This window comes from Sylvia atricapilla, chromosome 1, assembly GCF_009819655.1.
Source record: "Sylvia atricapilla isolate bSylAtr1 chromosome 1, bSylAtr1.pri, whole genome shotgun sequence".
Classification (NCBI taxonomy): domain Eukaryota; kingdom Metazoa; phylum Chordata; class Aves; order Passeriformes; family Sylviidae; genus Sylvia; species Sylvia atricapilla.
The window spans coordinates 133,061,949-133,083,273 of NC_089140.1; the positions used below are offsets into that span (position 1 = coordinate 133,061,949).

At 34.8% G+C, this 21,325-nt stretch overlaps 1 protein-coding gene across 12 annotated transcripts in view; it reads left to right on the forward strand.

Moving 5' to 3' along the window:
• Positions 1–21,325, forward strand: part of RIMS2 (regulating synaptic membrane exocytosis 2) — a 453,372-nt gene that overhangs the window by 112,922 nt on the left and 319,125 nt on the right. For all 12 annotated transcript variants that reach the window (XM_066334680.1, XM_066334670.1, XM_066334562.1 and 9 more), the window contains one exon: positions 2,165–2,472. In XM_066334680.1, coding sequence (XP_066190777.1) covers positions 2,165–2,472 — 308 coding nt within the window. The remainder of the gene's footprint in view (positions 1–2,164; positions 2,473–21,325) is intronic.

A 21,325-nucleotide genomic window follows, 5' to 3' on the forward strand; every position in this document is an offset into this window, starting at 1 on the left:
TTGTCTGGGGAAAAAATTATGACTGTCACCTGAGTAAAAAGTTGCCCAAGTGTTTTGACTGTAGTATCTAGCTTTTGTGATATCTTAACATCTACTGAAAGAATTCAAAATAGCAAGTGAGAACTTCTGGGGATTTCATCTCATTGTTATTAAAATTGTTATATATTTGTATATTTGCATAATTGTTTCACATGTGATCCTTTCATTGCTCTGGCACATACATGGAAAGTTTAGAACTGCTTTCAGCTGTGTACAGACGTAGCAGAAATATTAAAGCCTTTTAATTGCTATTGATTAAAGAGGGCAAAAATACTTCTGTCTTGGGTTCTGAAATCTCACTTTGGTGCTTTCTCATGTACTTTCTAACTTAATTGGCAAAGGTAAAACAGACCTGTTCTTAAATTTGTATTTGAATGACGTCCAGGCCTCCAGCATACATAGTTTTGACCTTTTAATGTCCTCTAAGGACATCTAATGTACCTCAGAGAGCAAGCTGCTACTCGAGGAGCCTTTTTTGCCCTCAGTGTTTTGGTGATTTGTTCTGTTTTATTGATGTAAGCAGACATCAGTTCTCATAAATAATATCAGCTCTAAAGAAGGATAAGAAGGAAGTTTACTAGAATGGGGCATACCACCACCATTAAATGGGCAAGTGATGGCTCCTCTTCCTACCCCAGCTCAACAGTTTGTGAATGAGGCAGTTGGTGACTTTAGTTTGAGTATGAACCTTGCATCCAAGTAACTTTCTAGATGAAGATCTCATTGAAAAATTTTTTGTGAGACTTGACTAGAGAGCATGGCCCAAATGATCTACTGGATAACAGCCTAGAGAATGAAAGCATGGTACAGATTGCAACTTCTGAAATGTTTTCTGGAGGACTGAGCTAGATGTATTATGCAGGTAGAAACTACATCTTCCATGTGATTCCATGGACCTGGCTGCATTTAAAAGTGATGAAAATTGATGTAAGCCTTTGCATGTTCTATAATCTAAAACACTGAAAAAAGGCAGCTTGCTGTCGGATTCGAACTGGAGACAAGATAACTTGATTGAAGGCTGAGTGTAGACATTCAAGGAATATATAGTAAAACTGGTACAATTTTGTCTGTGAACTTAGACAAAAATGTATAAAGGGGAGAGAAAGAAGAAGAAAAAGAAGTTAAGGCTTAAGAAAAATGAAGATTAAGGAGTGAAGGATGAAACTTGCAGTGAATTAATATTATCTACAATCCAGATTTTAGGATAACACAATAATCAGTTTGAATGGTCCAATGGGTTCATGACTGGTGTGTTGTATTTGATTCACTACATTCTGATTTATTTCATAATAACTGGATGTTATTGTGAAATTAACTTACAGATAGTTGCTGTTGTTGATTTCCTGGACTGCCATGTGACTAAGGTGATCAAATACAAAAGCTTTAGAAAGAAGTACATCTTAGAATATTAAAAATATCTCATTACTATATGCACAATAAAACAATTGGGAAGCTGTAATAATTTTAATAGCTTAGAAAGCATATAGTGAAAGCTAAATTGTGGATGTGAAATGGAGAGAAACACCACCTTATACATTGAGTTATTTTAGTTATAAAACATTTTAATTTAAAACTGCTCTGAAATTGAAGTACTTCTTGAAGTCAGAGTCTTCATGTAAGAGCAGATATAGACCCCCATGGAAGTAAATCAGCAGAGCATTTTGGAGAATTTTAAAGTTTCCTGTTTGCAGCAGCAGACGATCTTTTCTAAAGTTCCTTACTCTTAGTGACAGAAATAAAATGGAATAAAAGTTTAATGATTTAATTAATTTTTTCTATCATCCTCAAATTATAGTGTTAAATTTCAAAACTTACATTTATCACCATCGGAACCTCAGTTAGAACGTTTTTTATTTATAGCGCTATCACAACTATCTGTTGTTTTTCCTTGTATTAGAAATAATAAAAAAAAACCTAAAAGTATTTTTTTTTCCCAGTTACTAGTTACTTCAAGGTTGTATAGACATATTTTATTGTATTGTAGCTAAGATATTGTAATTTTAATAGGATTAAAACTGTAGTCTACCTTTGGAAATGGTAACAGTCAGGTGATGTATGCTTGCTGAAAACATTGTATACAGTGTTTACAGGCTAATGGATTTTACATTTAAATGTGTCTGAACAGGTAATGTGGGTATGTAACTTGTGCCGAAAACAGCAAGAAATCCTCACAAAATCAGGAGCCTGGTTCTATAACAGCGGATCACATGCACCACAGCAGCAGGACCAAGAAGGAATTAGAGCTCTGAGGAACGAGGAAGCACCTCAAGAGAAAAAAGCAAAGCTGCAGGAGCATCCACAGTACCAGGGACCATCAGGTGACATACCCACACAAGCTTTGGACAAAAACAGATCTCAAGGGCTCACAAGACAAGACTCAATTAAGAATGGTTCAACAGTAAAGCATCATGTAACGAGTGACACATCAGACAGGTAAGAAAGTATTTAATGATTATCCTGACAAGATCTGATGAATTTATGCTACAAATTTGATTTTATCTTTTAAAATTTTGTCTTATTTTTCTTCTGTAGCCTATAAAATACGTACTGAACATTTTGAAGCAGCACTTAGATGGTTTGTTGGTTTCAGATGGTCATAGCCAGTGTGTGCTCTTCATTCCTTCTCACTGAAAAAATGTGGGACATAACAGTCGCAGTGGAACAGAGTTTGTCCATGTGCTTGCAAGCTCGTCATTGTGCTGTGCAGAATTTACTGTATTTCTTTTATGCAGTAACTTTATAGCAAATCCAAAATAGGACTCAAAAAGGCAGTTTAATGCAAAAGAGCATCTGTCCAGACTACTGAATTAAAACATCTGGTTGCACTTGCAGTCTATAGTATTGAGGACAGTGAAATCTTTGTGTAACGACCTGAGCCTTTTCATGGTTTTTTGGTTTCTTGCTGTTAGTTACTGTCATTAGTATAAATATTTTTTCCTTCCCTGGTTTATGTTAACATTAATTGCATTCTTTGAAACTGTGACTCTATCAGTGCTAATGTAGTAAGACTTGGTTTAGCCAGAGATTGGAGCAGGAACTTTTGTCCCTTTTTCCTGATGTGATTATACCAAAAGGTGCCTTTTGAAAGAAAACTCTCAACCTCAGTGGCTAGGTTTTATGGGAGCACAAAAATAAAAATGATTTCATTGAACAAATTTAATTTTTTCATAAACAACATGGGTATAGAACTTTAAATATGGGACAGGAAAGATGAGAGTGTGGTTGCTCAGGTGTTTCCATGGAAATGATATCCTCACACACATGCGAGAGACCTCCAGCTGCCTTAGAATTTGGCAGCCAGAGCAGTATAATCTGGCAGCTTTTTCTGCTGCCCAGATATGACCTCATTACAGCATTTATTCTGGGAGCTTGAAATAAGTTGGATATAGTATCTTTTACATTTACTATACTAAAATAGTTTTCCTTTTTCATCACCTCTTGTATTCCTACGTATTTTATTTCCTATTTTTTGTCTTACATTAGAACAAATTGAATGTAAATAATCCAACCTTTTTCTGTTTAACTTATTCTGACTATTTGTCAGAGCTGTTTGCTCTGATATTGGCTGTTGGGTTCAGGACTTAGTTGTCCTGAGTGCTCCTCAGTTGCATGTGTAACCGAGCCGAGGAGGCTCTGAAAAACTCAACTGGCACCCTGACTCAACACTAGGGAGCAGGAGAGATAGACTGATTCTTTTGTGGTTCGTTTTTTCCCATTAATTTTGGCAAGAAATTGATATAATAGAAATTATCACATAATGTGATAATAAAAAAATCCCAAACCCTTTGTTACCAGCAGCAATTTAACTCTGAAAGTGTTTTTATATTATATGCATGCAGAAATATGGAGGGAGAGAGTGATATATAAATAAATTAATATAATATATATTTATCAATATATAATTGATAAATGCAATATGCATTTACCCTAAGTAGAGTTAAATGATAAACATGAACAGTATAGAGTGATATTTTCCAACAGGAAGCATGTAGGCTTTGTGCCTGAAATTGGAACTGTTTTGCTGATTGTGATCACTTCTACTTGATATATTGTTTAAGTTCAGATAGTTTTTTCAGTCATTAGCCTCTTCATGTTTTATTTGGATAATAATACTGATGTTCCCTAATTAACATATACAAGTATTCTTAGAATATGATATATATTATATGCTACTGAAGGATAGAGGGTCTTCTGAATAAATTTATTCCCTAATGTTCCTCACATAGACCTCTTGTTCTGCCCCCAATGAAAAAATTCCTCCATTATGTGCATTCAAAGTCTTACTGGTCAAATGTGCTCTTAAAGGAGAATATTGACAGCTCTGAGATAGACTACCCCAGAATTCAATGATGGGGAGAGACTTTAAGTTTGGATCTCTATGTGCTGTGGTGCCATTGCTATTCTCATCAATAATACCAGGAAGGCTTACAGTTTCTGTTGTTTTTGGCAGGGGTAGAGGTAGTTTTCTTCACAGATGGCTGGAATGGGGCTATGATTGGGATTTGTGCTGAACACAGGGTTGATAATGTGGATATGTTTTTGCTATGGCTGAGCAGGGCTTACACAGAGCCAAGGCCTTTTCTACTTCTGGTACTGCCACCCTGGTGAGGAAGTTGGGGCTGTATGGGAGGTTGGGAGGAGACTCAACACCCGTCCTGAGCTGGGACAGGTGACCCAAATTGACCAAAGGGATATTCCAGTCCATACAACATCATGATCAGTAAATAAAGTTGGGTGAAAAAGGAGGAAGGAGGAACATTTTCCATTCTTAAACTAGGTATCTGCAGAAATAGAGCAACTAACCAGTATGTTAGACCATTTGTCTATATAAAGGAATTGAGAAAAACTTGGCCATTCAAAATGTCCAACATAATAAGGAAATAGACAAAAACACAAATCTCAAGTATTTAGAAGTGGTTGTTGCTTGCCTTGCAGAATCACAATAATGGAAGCAAGTAGAAAGAAAGAACTATAGTTTCCATCTTTTCCATCCCAAGGACATTAGTTTTAACACAAAAAATAATTTAAAATGTTGAAAACAATAACCACTTGTTGAAAAGAAAGGTATTGCTAAGGATTTATACTTTTGGTTATATTTTGAATAGAAAGGTAAAATATGTTCTTTTTGTCAAGGGTTTTATAGCTCTTTTTGTAGCTTCCATGGGTGTTACAGCAATCGTTGCTTAGAAGTTCTTTAAATCAGGTATCATATATCTTATCTTGGTCATCTGGAGACACGTTGGTCACAGAGTAAAGGGCAACATTCACTCCTTTAATCTCAAGATCATCAGTGTCCTTCCTGTCTCATTCCTTACTGTGTCTTTTGTGGTTGTGTTTTTTTGTTTTTCCATCCTTGGGTAGTACTCACCGTATTTTTTTCCTGTTTTCTTTACTAATATTATTCTTCATTAAAATTTTATTCTTTCAACCATTAGACTAGTAGTCTGTTTCCTTGATATAAGCAACAGTCCCATTTGCCATTGATAGATCAATTTAGACAGATAGATAGGTACCTGATTATAGATCTTTGACTGATCTGTAATTTCTTGCCTGAATAAGCCTGGGATGATTTTGGATTGCACGTTCTCCTAGGACATTTCTTATATTGGATCCTTTACAGAAAAGAATAAACTGTAAAAAAATTATTCAGAAGTAAGTTGTACTTACCAAGAGCAAAACAGTTTTTCATTACGATTTTTTTTCTAGTTTATAATAGTAGAATCATAGCATGACTTAGACTGCAACCTTAAAGTCATCTAGATCCACACCATCTGCCATGGGCAAGGACACTGCACTGGACCACTGCTCAAAACCCCATCCAGCCTGGCCTTGGACATTTCCAGAGATGGGGCCACCCACAGCTTTTCTGGACAACCTGTTCCTGTGCCTCACTAGCTTCACAATAAATGTCTTCTTCAATATATGTAGCCTAAATCTACCCTCTTTCAGTTTAAATTCTTTACCACAATCTGGCCTATGGTGCTTTTACTGCTTTTTATATAGTAAACCTGTGGGTAAGGCACATGTGTATGATTCACTAAATGACCATGGTTTATTTTTGATATTGTCTGAGGTGAGACTAATGTAATTTGTCTCACATGGAGGTTTTGAGCTAAGAACAGTTGAACTGCAATCATATGTAGTGGTTTTCAGAGACTTAACCTTGTGTGCAGGTTGTATGAATGCTGATACAGTGTAACACTAGATTCCCTGAAAACTGCAAAATGATGTGAATCCAAGAAATGCGAAATATTATTTTAAGTAATCCATAGACCCAGAAGGTCTATTCTGAGGTCTGCTGAGCACAGATGGTAGATTTATAGCTGCAGTTCTTTGATTTGCAGACTCACATTAATTCTGGATTAGGCAAAGGGGTCTGATTTTATTTTATTTTCATCAAGGTCTTTCATGTAGTCTATTGTTCCCAAGATCCAAAATCGTCATACAATATGTGTTTTATTTCTAGCAGGAAAATAATTTGAACAGACATAAAATTTTTTTCAGTCATTCTGCAGCAGGCAATCAGCTTGTGAAAGGACTGGTTTCTTCATTCCAAAGCCCATGTTAGTAATGTCTTATTAAAATGTGTACAACATCCTAAAATTAAAATCTGGGAAACAAGGAACCTAATGATGATAAGAAGATTTTTATTTGTTGTTTTCTTTGCCTTAATGGTTAGATCTTTATGCAGTGTTGCCATACTTAGCTTCTAAAATAATTACTTTTCTTATTCTCAGTAGTCTCCATTGTAAAGCCATTTCAGTAAATTTCCACATATGAACTCAGTGTTCTAAACTGTAAATACTTTGTTACATTCCAGAGATGTTGCTTCACAAACCTCTATTCTGTACATATACACAGCTCTCTAAAAGTAGTAAACGACTCATGCATCTTCCCAAAGCAAGGTTACGATGACACAGCTATTAATATATATCTGAAATGGTTTTATGTAGTTCAGGTAGATGTGAATTTTTCAGGGTTTAAAAAAATTATTATTATTTTCCTTAATCTGTATTTTATGAATCCAATATCTTCTTCAAAATTTGAAAATGATTACTTTAATTTTACATCACATATTTTTCATGCATTATATTAGTGGAAGAAAAACATCCTTAAGGATATTTTTAATGAGATTCAATGAAAAAAAAAAGAAAGGGAAAATATTGTGAGAATATTCATTTTCATGTGTCATGAGTCAATTCATTCGTGCTACGTCTATCAGAGGGTGAGTCTTGTCACAAAAAGAGAATTGGTTCTTGGTATAGGAAAAGATCATGATCTGTAAGCTCATGATCTGAAGGAAGACTAATAAATAAAGCTGCCTGAACCCTTTTGAGATTAACGGTAAGGATATGAGATTAAATCATAAAAACCAGAATGAAAACAACAAATTGAGAGAGTGAGCAGCTGCAGAGTTGCACAACAGCGGTATTTATTTTCCAGGCCAGCAGACACAGTAAAGATATATCCTACTTCCCTCTTCCTTGTTTTCTCTTTTCAGAGATGCATATGTATTTGGGGGTTTATTTTCTATCAAGCCTCTTACTTTGGGAAAAAAGGAGATTTTTAGGGTAGTTTCCACACACTATATAGGAGTGTTTGAGAATGTATTTTATTCTGAGTAAGAAATGCAAACAAAAGGCTACTTGGGTGTGAAGATGCCGGATTTGTGCATGCATTCTTTGTGAAATGTATACGTGTGCTTCCCACATATAAAGGTTTTATCCTGCTGTATTACCAATGGCAGCAGCATTGAAAGTGGCTTCCTGTGTCCCTTTCCTTCCATTCTTGGGAGGAATGCCAGTACGAGCTGGCAGCGTAGGATCTGTCTTTTGGGACTGCAGTTGGGGATGTCAGGGTGTGAACAGAGAGGAAAAAAAGAGACAAAAACAAGAGAGAAAAGGAGGAGAGAGGAAAAAGCAGGCATAAGTGAGATGAGAAACATGAAAGAGCAGCATGAAGTAAAAAAATGAAAATGTGTGTCCATCTGTTTCATGTTTATATCTTTTAAAAATGATTCTTCTTTAATTGCTGGATCATGAACAACTGACACTGAGAACAGCACTGATGGTAGTTTATTGCAATTTAAAATATGACAGTGTAACATTAAAGTCAGTCAATTATATTTCTTTTGGAAAAACTGAAAACTGCCCATTTCTTGAGATTATAACTATTTTTCTGCTGCAACAGTTATGACACATCACTGTAGTGCAACTTCTGGTTTTGATTGTTTCTATTTGAGTACCTGAGTTGATAGATTTCGAGGCCAGATGTGTTAAAACCCCTTTACTTGGACCCATGGAGACTAAGCATATTTGAAAGCAAAGTATTTTACTTGATTCTGAAGTAAAATAGAGGTATTTTAACTTTTTAACCTATTTTTTTTACCTGCTGACATATTTAAACACAGTGAGAAATGTAAAATAATTGTGTAGAGACAGTATTTAAATTGTGTTGGTATTCAAGAGTCAGATTGATAAAGCTGTTTGCGGATTTGCTCATGCTCAGAAAACGGTGTCACTAAACCTTTTAGAATTCTTTATGTAAGGCATAGAAAATATGAATTCTGTTTCATTTTTTTGAATGCCACAGTAGCAAAACCCCTAAAATTGTTGATAAGCATAATTATATTTTTCCACTTAATGAATAAATTTAATACTCCATACAAGAAATTTGCAGGTTGACTTTAAAATTGAATCACTATTCTTTTCCATGCATGACTGCAAAGGCCTCACAGTGACTTTCCCTGGTGCTAGAACAGGATGCAAAGGGCTTTAGAGGTACCCTACAGTATATCTAACATATTAACGAAAGATTTAAGTTTTACAGGATTTGAACTGCATCTGAATAAGGTTCTATGTTCATCTTCCTACTTCCATTGCAGCATTTTTTATCACATTAATGGTCCTCAGAGCTGTAAAGTAAAATTAATGTCAATCTGAAAACAAGTCTCAGTAGTTTTGCTTTTGTTTCTTGTGCTTTCATTTCATTGTACGCTGTCTGTGATTCTTGAGATAATAGTTAAGAACAAATAAATTAGCTTTTTCTTCATAGAACTGCTCTTTTAATTATTTAATTCATCTACACATAGGATTAAGGGTGTGGATCAGCATTTCATGGCTGTTCCAGTTTTCAGGTGGAAACTGAAGTTAACTTTATCTGCAGTCTCAATCTCAAATGACATTAAAAAATAATCAAATAATTACCATGACCAGAGGAAGCAACAGAAATTTATAGGAAGAGAGTCAGAGAAAGTGCAGTATTTAATTATTGAGAATAAGTACCTTGGGTCCAAGAAAATCAGAAATCCTTTAATGCAGAAGTTTTAATGAAATAATTAGACACTTATGACAAGGATTAAGCTACACCCACTTATGAAGATGAGTAAGGATTTTGATACCATCTGTAATGCAAGGTCTCAGTAAGGAGTTCCTGAATAGATATTTACATTGCCTATTAACAGTCCAGACTACCTACAGTGGGTACAATTTGTTTCTACCTGTCATTATTAGGTTGCAGTGGGTTGTGCCATACTCATTCTGTTCTAACTTCTGGAAAAGAGGTGGAGCTTTTTTTCTCCATTACCTCTGCAGAACTGTCTGTTTTCTGAGAAATGAAACTCCTTGTACAGTTCTTTGTCTCTTAATATTGGTTCTGTGGATCTCCTGCTCACATGAAGTGTCAGCTCTGACACAGCATTCAGGATATGCAGCCACATTGTGACTTCAGCGGGGGGGTTCTGAGCTGTGCATTGTTTCCCTTTGTCTAGCTGTAGAACCTATATTGAGTAGCATTGGGCCTCTGACCAAAGGCAGCTACAATTTTGGATCCTTTTTTTCGAGAAAAACAATCTGTTCGTAAAAGAGAAAGAGAAGAGGAAAATTCTAGAACTGTAGCAGACTAATGTACCTTAATAAACAGTCTAAGAATGCCATGTTCCTTTTCAAATACTAGAATGTTTTAATTAAGAACATAACAAAAATATTTAATTCCAGCTTTAAGTGACAGTGTTAACACAGCTGCACAGTGAGCTAATCTCATGTAGATTTTAGGGAATTTCCTTTTCGCAGTTTGTGGTAGAGAGCCTTTTCAAAAATAACTCCATTACAGCATGATGTTTTTATTTTCCTTTCTGTTACCGATTACTTTTTTTTTCTCAATTGACATTTGTTGCATGCTGTTTATTGAAAGCTATTACTTACTATTTGATTGTTCTTCTTGAGCTCGGGGAAGTCTGGATATTCAGTGCTGATATTTGGTATCTTTGAATTTGGCCTTCCATTGTGGTGTTACATTTCTGTATAGCACAGTTATGTCTTTACCTGTGCTAAAACACTGTTAAGAGCTTAAATCTGTAAGCACAGATATCATCTGTATTAGAGTGCTGAGCATTTTTATTAATTACTGATTGCAGCCAACATTTATGATGGCAAATGTAGTTTTCCTTTTAACTAAACTGGTCCTGTAAAAAAGCAATATCAGAAAAAAAAGAGGGTAGCATAATTTATAAATTATCTTTTAAAATTAACCTTTCTGGGTTGAGCATGTCTTGAAATGTAGTTTTGTTGACCTTACCTTGCTGGCTTGGGTGCTAGAGCTCAGTGTGTGCTCATAATCCTTAGTTGTACTGTCCTCTGTTTTTTGCAGGCTAAGAACTGTATATAACAGATTTTTTAATATTTCATACTTTTAAAGAAATGGTGTGCAAGAGTAAATAAGATACATCTGTGGAGTGTAGCTGAGGGAAATTGCTAACATTTGGTAGGGAACTCTGCTAAGTCAAGTGTATTGTTTCTAGCAGCCAAGTGATTCTGGGATCTGTAGGAAGCAATTAAATGAATGGCTTTTTGTTTCAATATTTTTACCATAGCTATATTGACTGAAAAACAAAAAAAAAAGAAAAAAGTGAGACTGCATAGTTGTTACTGGTGCAAATTCTTTGGCTTTTCCTATGTGTCTCTAGAAGTCACAAATGATAAAGAAATCACTTCTGTAGTGCAATTTAGTTGTCACTTATCTTTTACCTGGTAAGATTAAAAATGTTAGTAACTGTCAATCTATTTTATTAAGTCAGATTTGAGGAAAAAGTGTAACAAAAATGAGTGTAATAGGATCAGGGTGACCATATTTTCATAATTCAAAGTTACATTATTAAGCAATACAATTTTCTATCTACCTTGTCTTTAGCATGATTTTTCTGTTTCTTTTCTTCCCCTTCTTCAAGGCAAATCCTTTCATCCCTTTGCCTTCTCTGGAATGTCCTTATAGAATTAGTTAGTTAGTTAGTTAGTTGATTATCTCATTTCTTTTGTGTGTCACTATCTCTCACTGGTGTGAGAAACAAAACCAAATTCTGGTTGGAAGTAGTTTCGGAGATATACCCATGATCTTTTTTCACCTAAAGACAGATGCTTTTTCTCTAAGCCACTTCTTTTACTTTCCCCTTAATGTAGTTCACTTCTTTTCCTCACTTTAATACCAATATTTCTGCAACCATTCCTAAGTGTCCTTTCAGTTTTGTGGTGAACTAATTGGATACTTCTCTCCGAAGCTTTGAGAAATTTTAATTTTATGCCTTAAATTAAAGGAGCTCTCTACATTCTTCACTAACCGGAATGAGGACAGCCACAGACATTTTAAGGGCAGAATTGCATCTAAGTAGTGCAGTGCTCTGTCATTTCAAGTTAAGTAGGAAATGTAGGTGACTTGAAGTCAGTGACTCTTAAGTGGAGTTCTAAGATCCAAGGTAATGTCTGCATAAGATATGCAGTGGGTTGTGTATACATGTGACTTTTTCTGACTTCCTGCACTACTGTGCAGCTCTGTGCCCTGTAATCATGCCCTGGTGTTTTTAGAAAATGACATCAGCAAGTGCCTGGTTCTGCAGCACTGAGCTTCCTGAAAATGTTATTAGGGACCTCAGAAAGTGTATCATCTTCACAGAATATCAAGAGGTTAAGTTGCTCCAAACAGAGTTTTCCAATTTTCTGATCCACTGTTTGTCAGCTGGTATTATATGCTTGAATTGTTCCCTAGATGTAATTTATCTGCCTAAGCAAGTTTCTGTTATGCAGCTTGTAATGGGACAAACCATGAACTTTGCTGCAGAAACCCCATTTTCTTTGTAAAAAGAAAATGGCAAGGAAAAGAGTTCTTATGGTAAGGTTGTGATAGAAAGAAATGCATTTTAGCTGCAAGATGTTACATTTGTAATGACTTTGTGAAAATTCTGGGCTTTAAATGATTTCTTGATGATCACTTAATTTTTTTTTTTAAATGCCTAGCAAGGCCAAGGAGATTAAAGCAAAAAACATCTGATTTGCTCTACAATGCCAAATAAATTGGTAAGCTTCAGAAGGACATTGCATTCTAAAGTTCCAAATCAGTGCACAAACCTGATTTTTTTTTGAAGAGGTAGATTAATTTTAATTGAATCTTTTTGACTCTGGCATGAGGTGCTGGGCTGACAAAAAATGACCTGCTTCAGTTGCATCTTTATGGTGCAGTTAGAACCGTGAAAAATAGTTAAGCTAGAAGAGGAATCACAATTAGTTCAACAATCTCAACCCTTGAATATAAGAAATCTGACAACTCAAAGGTTAGTTCAGTAATTCCACCTCCTCACTAGGATGAGATAATTGCATTTTATTCCTAAAATGGACATGGAGTGATTAATCTTCCTGTACCATTTATTAACAGGATTTAGAACAAAAAAGTATTCTTGAAAGAAACCAAATTTAACTTGGATATGCATTTCTTATAAAACAATGTATATTTTTGATGCTTATTTTATCTCAAGTACATACAATGAAGATTGAAGAATTGACTTTCATTTACTAATATCAATATATACATATATAAATATGTGAAGCAAGAAATTTGAACTTCTGAATAAAGTAAAATTGAAGTAAATTATAATTTAATTTCTGCTCAGCAGATTTTTAATGCAGATATTCTTTACAAAATTAGAATATCAGTTATAAAGACTCTGAGAACCAGAGTAAGAAGAAAAAGAGGAAGATATGTCACTTAAATAATGGAAAAGATAAGAATATTTTGTAGATGGGACTCAAACACTTGAGCTTTGGATATTAATGCAGTACTAATAGTGTCTCAGCTTCTCAATAAAATTATTTTGGATGGTGACAAATTGCATTGCAGTAATGACTGATGCACTAACATAGATCTGTATAATTTTCACCTACTTCTTTGCTCTTCCTTCAAGTACTTAAGAGCAAATATAAGAGTGTTCATGTCCTTTTGGTAGACTTTCCCAGAAGCTGTCAGTTGGTTTTGGTGTTAAGCCTGGTAAAGCTAACCAAACCAGGAGAGTTTGCTCAAGAGAAGGATTTGAAATTTCACTCTATGTGGCACACAGACATTGCTTTCAGAAGCACTTTTTTTCTGTCTGAAAATGAGATTTATTTAGAAATTTATTCTGTGATATGTCACCAAATATCATGAAGCCTTTACAGTTATAGAAATCAATTATGAAATTAACCCTAACTCCCTTCCCAAGTGGCCAATGATGCCTTTATTCCACTGAAATAGAACTCCTGTATTGAATGAAAGTCTTTCCAAAGTAAAATATTTAGACAGCCTTAATACTTATAAAATCCAGGCTCCATGACACCGTCAAAGGAAATGAATTCCAGAAGTGGGTGATCATCAGGAAAATATTCTTCTGGTATTCCAATCAGCTGAATATAGGAACAACCCAGGAGACCATAAATCTCATAATGACATGAAAAGAAGATAAATTAATCTCTTTGAACTCATCCCCAAGATATGGAAGGCTCAAATTCTTAACCACTGGACTGAACAGCAAAAATTAATAAACAATCTGGTGCATAGATGTGTTGTCAGCTTCTGTTAAACTAAATGAAAAGATTGATTTTAATCTTACTGCCATTTGGAGAATGATCTATCTTTTAGTTTGCACATATATTAGTCCTTGTTTCCATCTCAGATCAGCTGGACACATTGACACCCAACACTAGTTTGGACCTTTAAGGACCAAATCAGTCATCTGAAAAGAAGTGAAAAAAAGTAATTTCTAAAACTAATTAAACTCTCAAACTCCTTGTGAATTAGATCCAATTTCTGCAATGTATAACCACCGTGGACTTCAAGATCAATGTAATTGTTATTTTCTTTACATAACAAAGGAAAGTTATGATCAGCCTGCTTACCAAAAAAAGCTCTTGTGTAAAGGATGTCGTAACTGTGGTAACTGTGTCTTTCATGAAGAAAACATTATCTCTTTATCTGAGTGCATATATTGGAAAAATTTCTGTGTTGGGGGCATTTACATAGTTGGTAATCACTGTTGGACTCCTGTAGGATTTATTTTTTGCTGACTGTTTGGCTAAATTTCTATAATTTGGTGAATAAGGGATAAAAGTACAAGCTGCTTGTAAGCACTGAAGAAATCAACTTGCACCTTGAATACCTCATCCTGAAATGGAGAGGAAAGACAGATATCTGCAAACTGTTAGTGAGTGCATTTTCAGGTTCTGTTATTAGTATTTTACTTTATTAATCATGTAGTATTAATATTAATTTTTAGTAGTATTTTAAACCATCTTATGTTTTTTTGCAAGGTGAAAACCAGTTGCTTTTATGAAAGTGAAGAATAGAAATGTCTTTTGTAGCAGATAAAGTTTTCAGTGCACTGTTTTAAAAATCAATCAAATCTCTGTTCTAGGCCAGCAGTTCTTGTCTTGTGAGACGCATCTCATTGGTGAACCATCCAGAACTGCAAATGAGGCATAAAGCAGGATTCATGTACTGTAATGAGGTGCAGGGAAATATCAATTGATTGTAAGTCAGCTGAAGATAAAATTGGTCGAAACATACTATTCTAAACCACATGTTCTACAAGGCACAGCATCTACTGAATATTGAGCCTTTTGTATCCTTTTGTACTACACATACTTCTCTACCTCTTCAACAAGTGTATAGAAAATTGAATGTTCCTGTTGGATAAAGGAGCTATTTCTTTAGCCAGGAGAATGAAGTTTCACTCAATCTAAATCTGATTATTCCACCTTAATGGTACTCCTTTAATACTTTTTGAAATATTATTTATATATTATATGCTATGTGTATGGACGTAGAGAAATGTATATATTCATGCTAAAAGGTTGGGATGCCTAGGCATTTCAGTAAACTACCAGAACTCTAGGAAAGCAGAGAACTGATTTTGACCCAGAGTTTTCAGAAATTTATATTGTGGAGATGTATTTCTCCTGTAGGAAGCTGACCTGCCCTGCAGAAATGAAAAAAAAATAAAATTAATAGCATTTATGAATTATTTTAGTACAAAATAGAATCATGCTCTAGCAGGTTGAAGAATTGATTTGTACATTTATTAGACAAATAGATTTGTTTTCTTGTTTGCCAAATGCAATTTCTGCCTCAGTAGCTCTTTATATAAATTATGTTTTAGGTCAGGATAGCAGTTTTAAACCCCCATATCCCTGGATTTGAAGGCTTCATTTTATATTTTACAGTGATATCTGCCATCAACAGGAGTTTTGTTAGAAACTGTGAAGATTCCTCAAATACCTGTGTTACATGTGGGGAAATGAATGAGCTGGAAAAAAGGGAGAGAATGCACACATCTAGATTTTTTTTTTTTTCAGATATGGTGTCAAAACACAACCAAGGCAGGAACTGGTAAATGTTCTCAGATCTAGCAATAGAAATACAACCACAGATTTATATTCCTACCTCCTAAATAAAGTAATTAGACAAGCATAAGAACACTTCATTAAATCTATTTTTGGGTGCTCATGCAATTTTGGGTCACATGATCTTTTCCCCCTACATTTTGTTCTTTCTTTCTATTAATTATACAGGAAGGAGAAGGTGGCTAGTTTTCCAAACCGCACTCCTTAGTCATCTGCATTTAGGTGGGATGAATCTGGTGTCTTTGTTATTAAGGTCAAACAATCTAAATTCAACTTCTGAATTTGCCTAAAATCAGTAGCATCTTCATTTTTAAGCATAGACTTCCCTAAGCAAGGAATACTTAAGAAATGCCCAGAATTGGCAAGTGAGGTAGAACAAGGCACTGGAATGTTATTGCAGACCAAGGAAGTTGTATATATTGTGTAATATTCAGAAGGAAAAAGATAAGAGAAATAATTAAAATCATGCATTTTATCTAATTATTTGCAACTATTCTATGCCTTGTCATATTTAAATGAAATTTCCTGTATTTCCTTTCTTGCTTTAAATGCATTAAACAGAATTCCGCAGAGAGGTTTGAGAAGCCATAATCTATACTGAGCTAAGGAAATTAAACAAGAAGTCTGTTATTCATGTTAAAGATATCTTAAAAATAATTATACTGGGAAGTATACCCAGTTGTGAGGCATACTTACTTATTCATTTCAAGAATTAGTACTGTTGTGGTATAGGCTATCATAATAAATAACAAAGGGTTTTCAAATTATAATTTTCCTATTTCCTTTGTCTAATTTGTTTAGTTTTTTCCCATCTTACTCAGCCTCAAATGCGCAATTTGTGTGTGGTCAGTGCCAGTATGTGTCCATACCAGCCCTAACAGTAGGATTTCCCAAGTGAACATATGGCACATTTCTGTGCAAGGAACGAAGTTAGACCTACCATTGTGTTATCTGAGTTTTTAAAAATGTAGAATTATTTTATCCGTAAAAGTATTTATTGTAAGTCATCTGACATTTAACTTTCACAAGTCTTTAGTTTTTCATGCTCTAGGTTTAGAATTTCATTAAAAAGAAACTGATAAAAAATATAAAATCTCAGCTTCCAAGTATTTTATCTGTATAATATATTCTTTCCTAAGTAGTAAATTAGTAGGCAAAAATATCATGTTTAAATTGCTTGCCACTTTTTATGGAGTTTTAAAGCCATCCTGATCAGTGGATCACGATTATTTCTTTAATTTACTCAGACCATGGTGATATGCAGGGAAATAAGTTACTTTGTGTCTTCACAGAACTCGTGAATCTAATTAAGGACAGTTGGCACTTTTCTACTTAGGAAGTCCAAAGCTGATCTGTAATTTCCTGTGTAGACTTGGCTTTTTGGGCTGATGTGCTTTGTACTCCTTGACTTCCTTGAGAATCTATAGATGTCAAGGTTAGTTTTGGCTTTTGTTAAAAAATAGACTGTTGCTTACCTGTGCATTGAAGACATAAGTACTGAGAATTTTCAAAGATGTGAATATTCAGATCCTGTAAAGGTGCTAAAGGTAAACTGACATCTTATTTTATCTTCATTGTAAGTAGGTTCATGAGAGCATCCTTGTTACCATTTTGAGTATTTCTGTACTTGCTGGGTGAGTTCATGACTGAGGAACAGTGCACAGGCTGCTTCCACTGGCACTAGAGTAGTTCCAATATTTGGAAACGTGCTAGAGGCATAGTGTTGAACTGCGCTTTTGGGCCTTAATCCAAAGACTGTTGGCATGCAGTGTTATCCCTGAGTTCACTGGAATTAGGCTAGTTAAACACTTGATGCTACAAGGAATGTATTTCAACAGACTTTGGAACAGCAGAGTTCTAGTATCCTACACAACTAGGAAGACGGTCCACACCTCTCGTGTGGACCACTGACATTACTCTTACCTGTTACCTTAATCACATCTCTTAAGCTTCCTATCCTAAAGTATTTAATAGAGAATTTGCTTACAGGGTTTGTGATAATTAGCTGTTTTTTGAAGCTTATTCTGAGGATAAATTATTATTATTATTTCATTGTTTGGTATTACTGCTGGTGGAACAGGAGATAAACTTCTGTGAGTCCTCTGTGCATAGGATGCCACTAACAGCAAGTCTGATGGAAAATGAAGAGGGAGTTTAACACACCTGGGAGGCAGTTCCATGAGCTTCAGAATCAGTACAGCCTATAATTGTGCCACATGTTCTTCTATCCTAATTCTTCTGTGATGTGGTGGAGGATCACAATAACTTAAGCGTCTTTTCCTATCACTTTTGATAATTTTGTCGAAGTTCAGGTTGGCAGTGTTGTAGCTATTTGCTGACCATACTCTGACTGTCTTTCTGCTGTGAAAGTCAATGAGTATTTTCTCTCAGTTCTACCCACTCTTCCTCTATGCACACTGACTTGGGCCTTTCTCCCTATGCCCTATGAAATTACACAGTCTCCTCAAGCATGTTAGTCATGATGATGGATGGTAATATGGAGGAAAAAAGGGATAAAAAGACTATCTAGATTTCTAAGTCTCATCTATTGGTGTAAACAGTGGAATTTATGCTAAAGAGAGAGTATAGAATTAATTTAAATGGTTACATGGGAGAAATATGAAGAAGGACACCGAAAAGAATTAAATAAATGGAATGGAATGCCTCAAAAAAGAAACAAAGAAATGTGAGGATACTGAGAATAAAACACAAGAGAAAAACCCCAATACTTTATGATGTAAGATGAGGATGAATTTACTTCTACATTACTATACTTTGGTAGTGGATATTTTCTGTAGTGGGGTTTGGTCTCTTAGCTGGAATTTCAGTATCTTCCATTGTAGATCTGTGACCTGACTACCAAGGATTAAAATCAGTATCACTTTTCCATTCTTGATTAATGTTTAACTCAGTGAATTAAATAGTTCTTTCAATATTTAATTATTTTACGGGACAGGGAACAGTGTCAACAGCAAAGACAAGTTCCCTCAGGAATAACCAAAGGGATGTGGATAAGAACTTCGAGGGCATATTATAGAAAGCCAGTAGAGAAACCTGGGACTCAGTTTTCCATGCTTCCTAACACTGGTCTATTGCCCAACTACCTGTGGTAAGAAGAATGACTGCTCAGGCGCCAGCAGAACAAGAAGATTCGTTTTTACAGTTCTTGGACAGAGACTGATGCTTCCCTGTAGCCTGGATTTAGGTACTTTTATCCTTTTGGGTTTGAGGCTTTATCAGTATCCCTTTCTTCATTATTTCCTATAGTAGATATTCAGAATACTGGCTTCCATGACTCCTGTTGTTATATGTTTAAATTTACAGTTGTAGATTTTCCATTAGTTGCTAACCTTCTCTTGTGAAACTGAACCTTTGAATGTTGATATGATGAAATACAAATGGGTGTGTGTGCTTTATCCCAAAAGAAAGTCTGATTGCATTTCACTTGCAGCAGTGAAGTGAAAATGCCCATCCTTGAATGGAATTTCCAGTAGTCCTTAAAATCATATCCCACCTTAGAGCATCAGTTTGCTAACCCAAAAGGAGTAGTCTTACAAACAGTAGTAATACAACTTATCTAATGTCCAGGGCCACCATTGTTAACTCACCTGTTTGAAAAGAATTTGTTTAGAAGCTTTTTCTTTTCATAATGAATATCAGTCCAAACATTTTAATCATGAGTATTTAACTAAATGCTTTGATAAGGGCATATTGGAGAGATAATACCGGTATTTATGGGCTGTTGATTACAAAATTTTATGTCATGTCTAGGTGCAAAAAAATTAGGCATTATACATTCTGAACATTTACAATATTCCACTTCTATCCCCAAACTTCAAGTGACTCAGATCTACAATTTTCTTCTGCATTTCCATCAAACTATACTTACATACTATCCAGCAGATTAGAATGGAATTGAATCCAAAATTGTTCTTGATAATATCTTTTATCATAGAAAAATCTTTGTCTTATAAGCTGTAATGTATGGCTTTAATAAGTTTATATGACTCTACCTTGTTTAAACTACAACATCCTGTGAAATCTTTTTTATATGCCTATAATGAGAAGTGATGCATGTAAATAATGTTTAAGATAACATATTTATACCTATTGTCAACTTTCTGTTCAATAGATTTACATTTCTGAAATTTAGAATCAATTCAAGGAAGTTTGATCTTATGTTTGAAATAGAAATAGTTTATATAAATTTGAAAATGCTCATATTAGTAAGCTTTTTAGATAGCTTTTCTTCTTAAACACTTGTATCTGGTGGACTTTTATTAAGATTCAGTTTTGCTACAGAGAGAGGTATCTGTATGGACCTCAGTGTGGCTTGGCTTAGTGGATCCAATGATGCTTTCTCAGGCTTGTCTTTTCATTTTGGAATAGACTGCCAACCATGTTAAAAGTATGTAGTACTCATTTTGCTCTTTCTCTGCAATATCTTTGAAGTACTTGGTCTTCATTTCCCTGGAATCCTTGATAGAATGGGTGTGGAAATGAAATTTATTATTATTAAACCATAAATAGCAAGAGCATGTACATATATATTTTTACAAGTATAAATACATCAAATACCATAATAAAGACCACTGTCAAAATTATTTTAGTGAGGCCATCAAAGGATACGAAATGCTAGAAACAGAAGTGCTTGAGCAGTACCTGGTTTACCTGGTGCTTATTAAGTACACCATTAGAGGTGTTCCAAAAAAAAAAACCACCTGTGCACATAGGACAATTTTTTTCTTCTAATATGGGTATTGGAGAGTGTAGAGTCAGAGCCCTGAAGAAAAGAAAAGGAGATCTCACATTAAATATCAAATAGGTAGAAAACTAATCCCTATCTCTTCCAACATTCCTATGTGAAGCTTTTAATTTGGGAATGCTGAGGGTATAATTTCCTGAATGTTAGAAATTACACTAAATCACTGTCCTTCCCAACAGGAATTTTTTAGTATAATAAACAGTGACACATTTGAAGGCCCATAACAGCATTGAAATAAGGTGTATAGTACCTGTACCATTTTGTTCTCAAACAATATCAAAGTACAGAAAATACATTTTATATGTGGTTCTACTGACTTTTTTTGATTGTCAGTTTTGTTTTTGTTCTCAAAGGATGGGTACTTCAGTGAGCAGAGCCTACTCTGCTCATGCTCCTTCATTCCATTCTGTTCAGCCTCTTCTTGTTAGGTCTCCTTACTTCCTTGATTCTTCTCAGGTGAAATTTTGGAAAAGGTAGAAGTACCTAAAAAGAGATGTTAGCAGAAAGTCCATGTTATAGGGTCAATACACTACTCAAGGCCACATAATAAATACAGGAAACAATTGTTTATTGGCTAAAGGGTCTCTTGGAGTGCATTAGAAGGGTCAGGAAAAAATGGCAGTTCTTTTTTATTCTGTTCCATTCATTTTTTGAAATAAAAAATAGTATTTTAAATCAACAGTACATTCAATTTTGATGAAAATTCCAGACGTCCAGAAAAATATGTATTTGCACAAACCCCATTTATAGCTGAATTTTCTGCTAGCAGCAACTATGAAGTATTTGCCTTTAAAAGTATTCTTTTACTTCCTTATGAGACATTTTA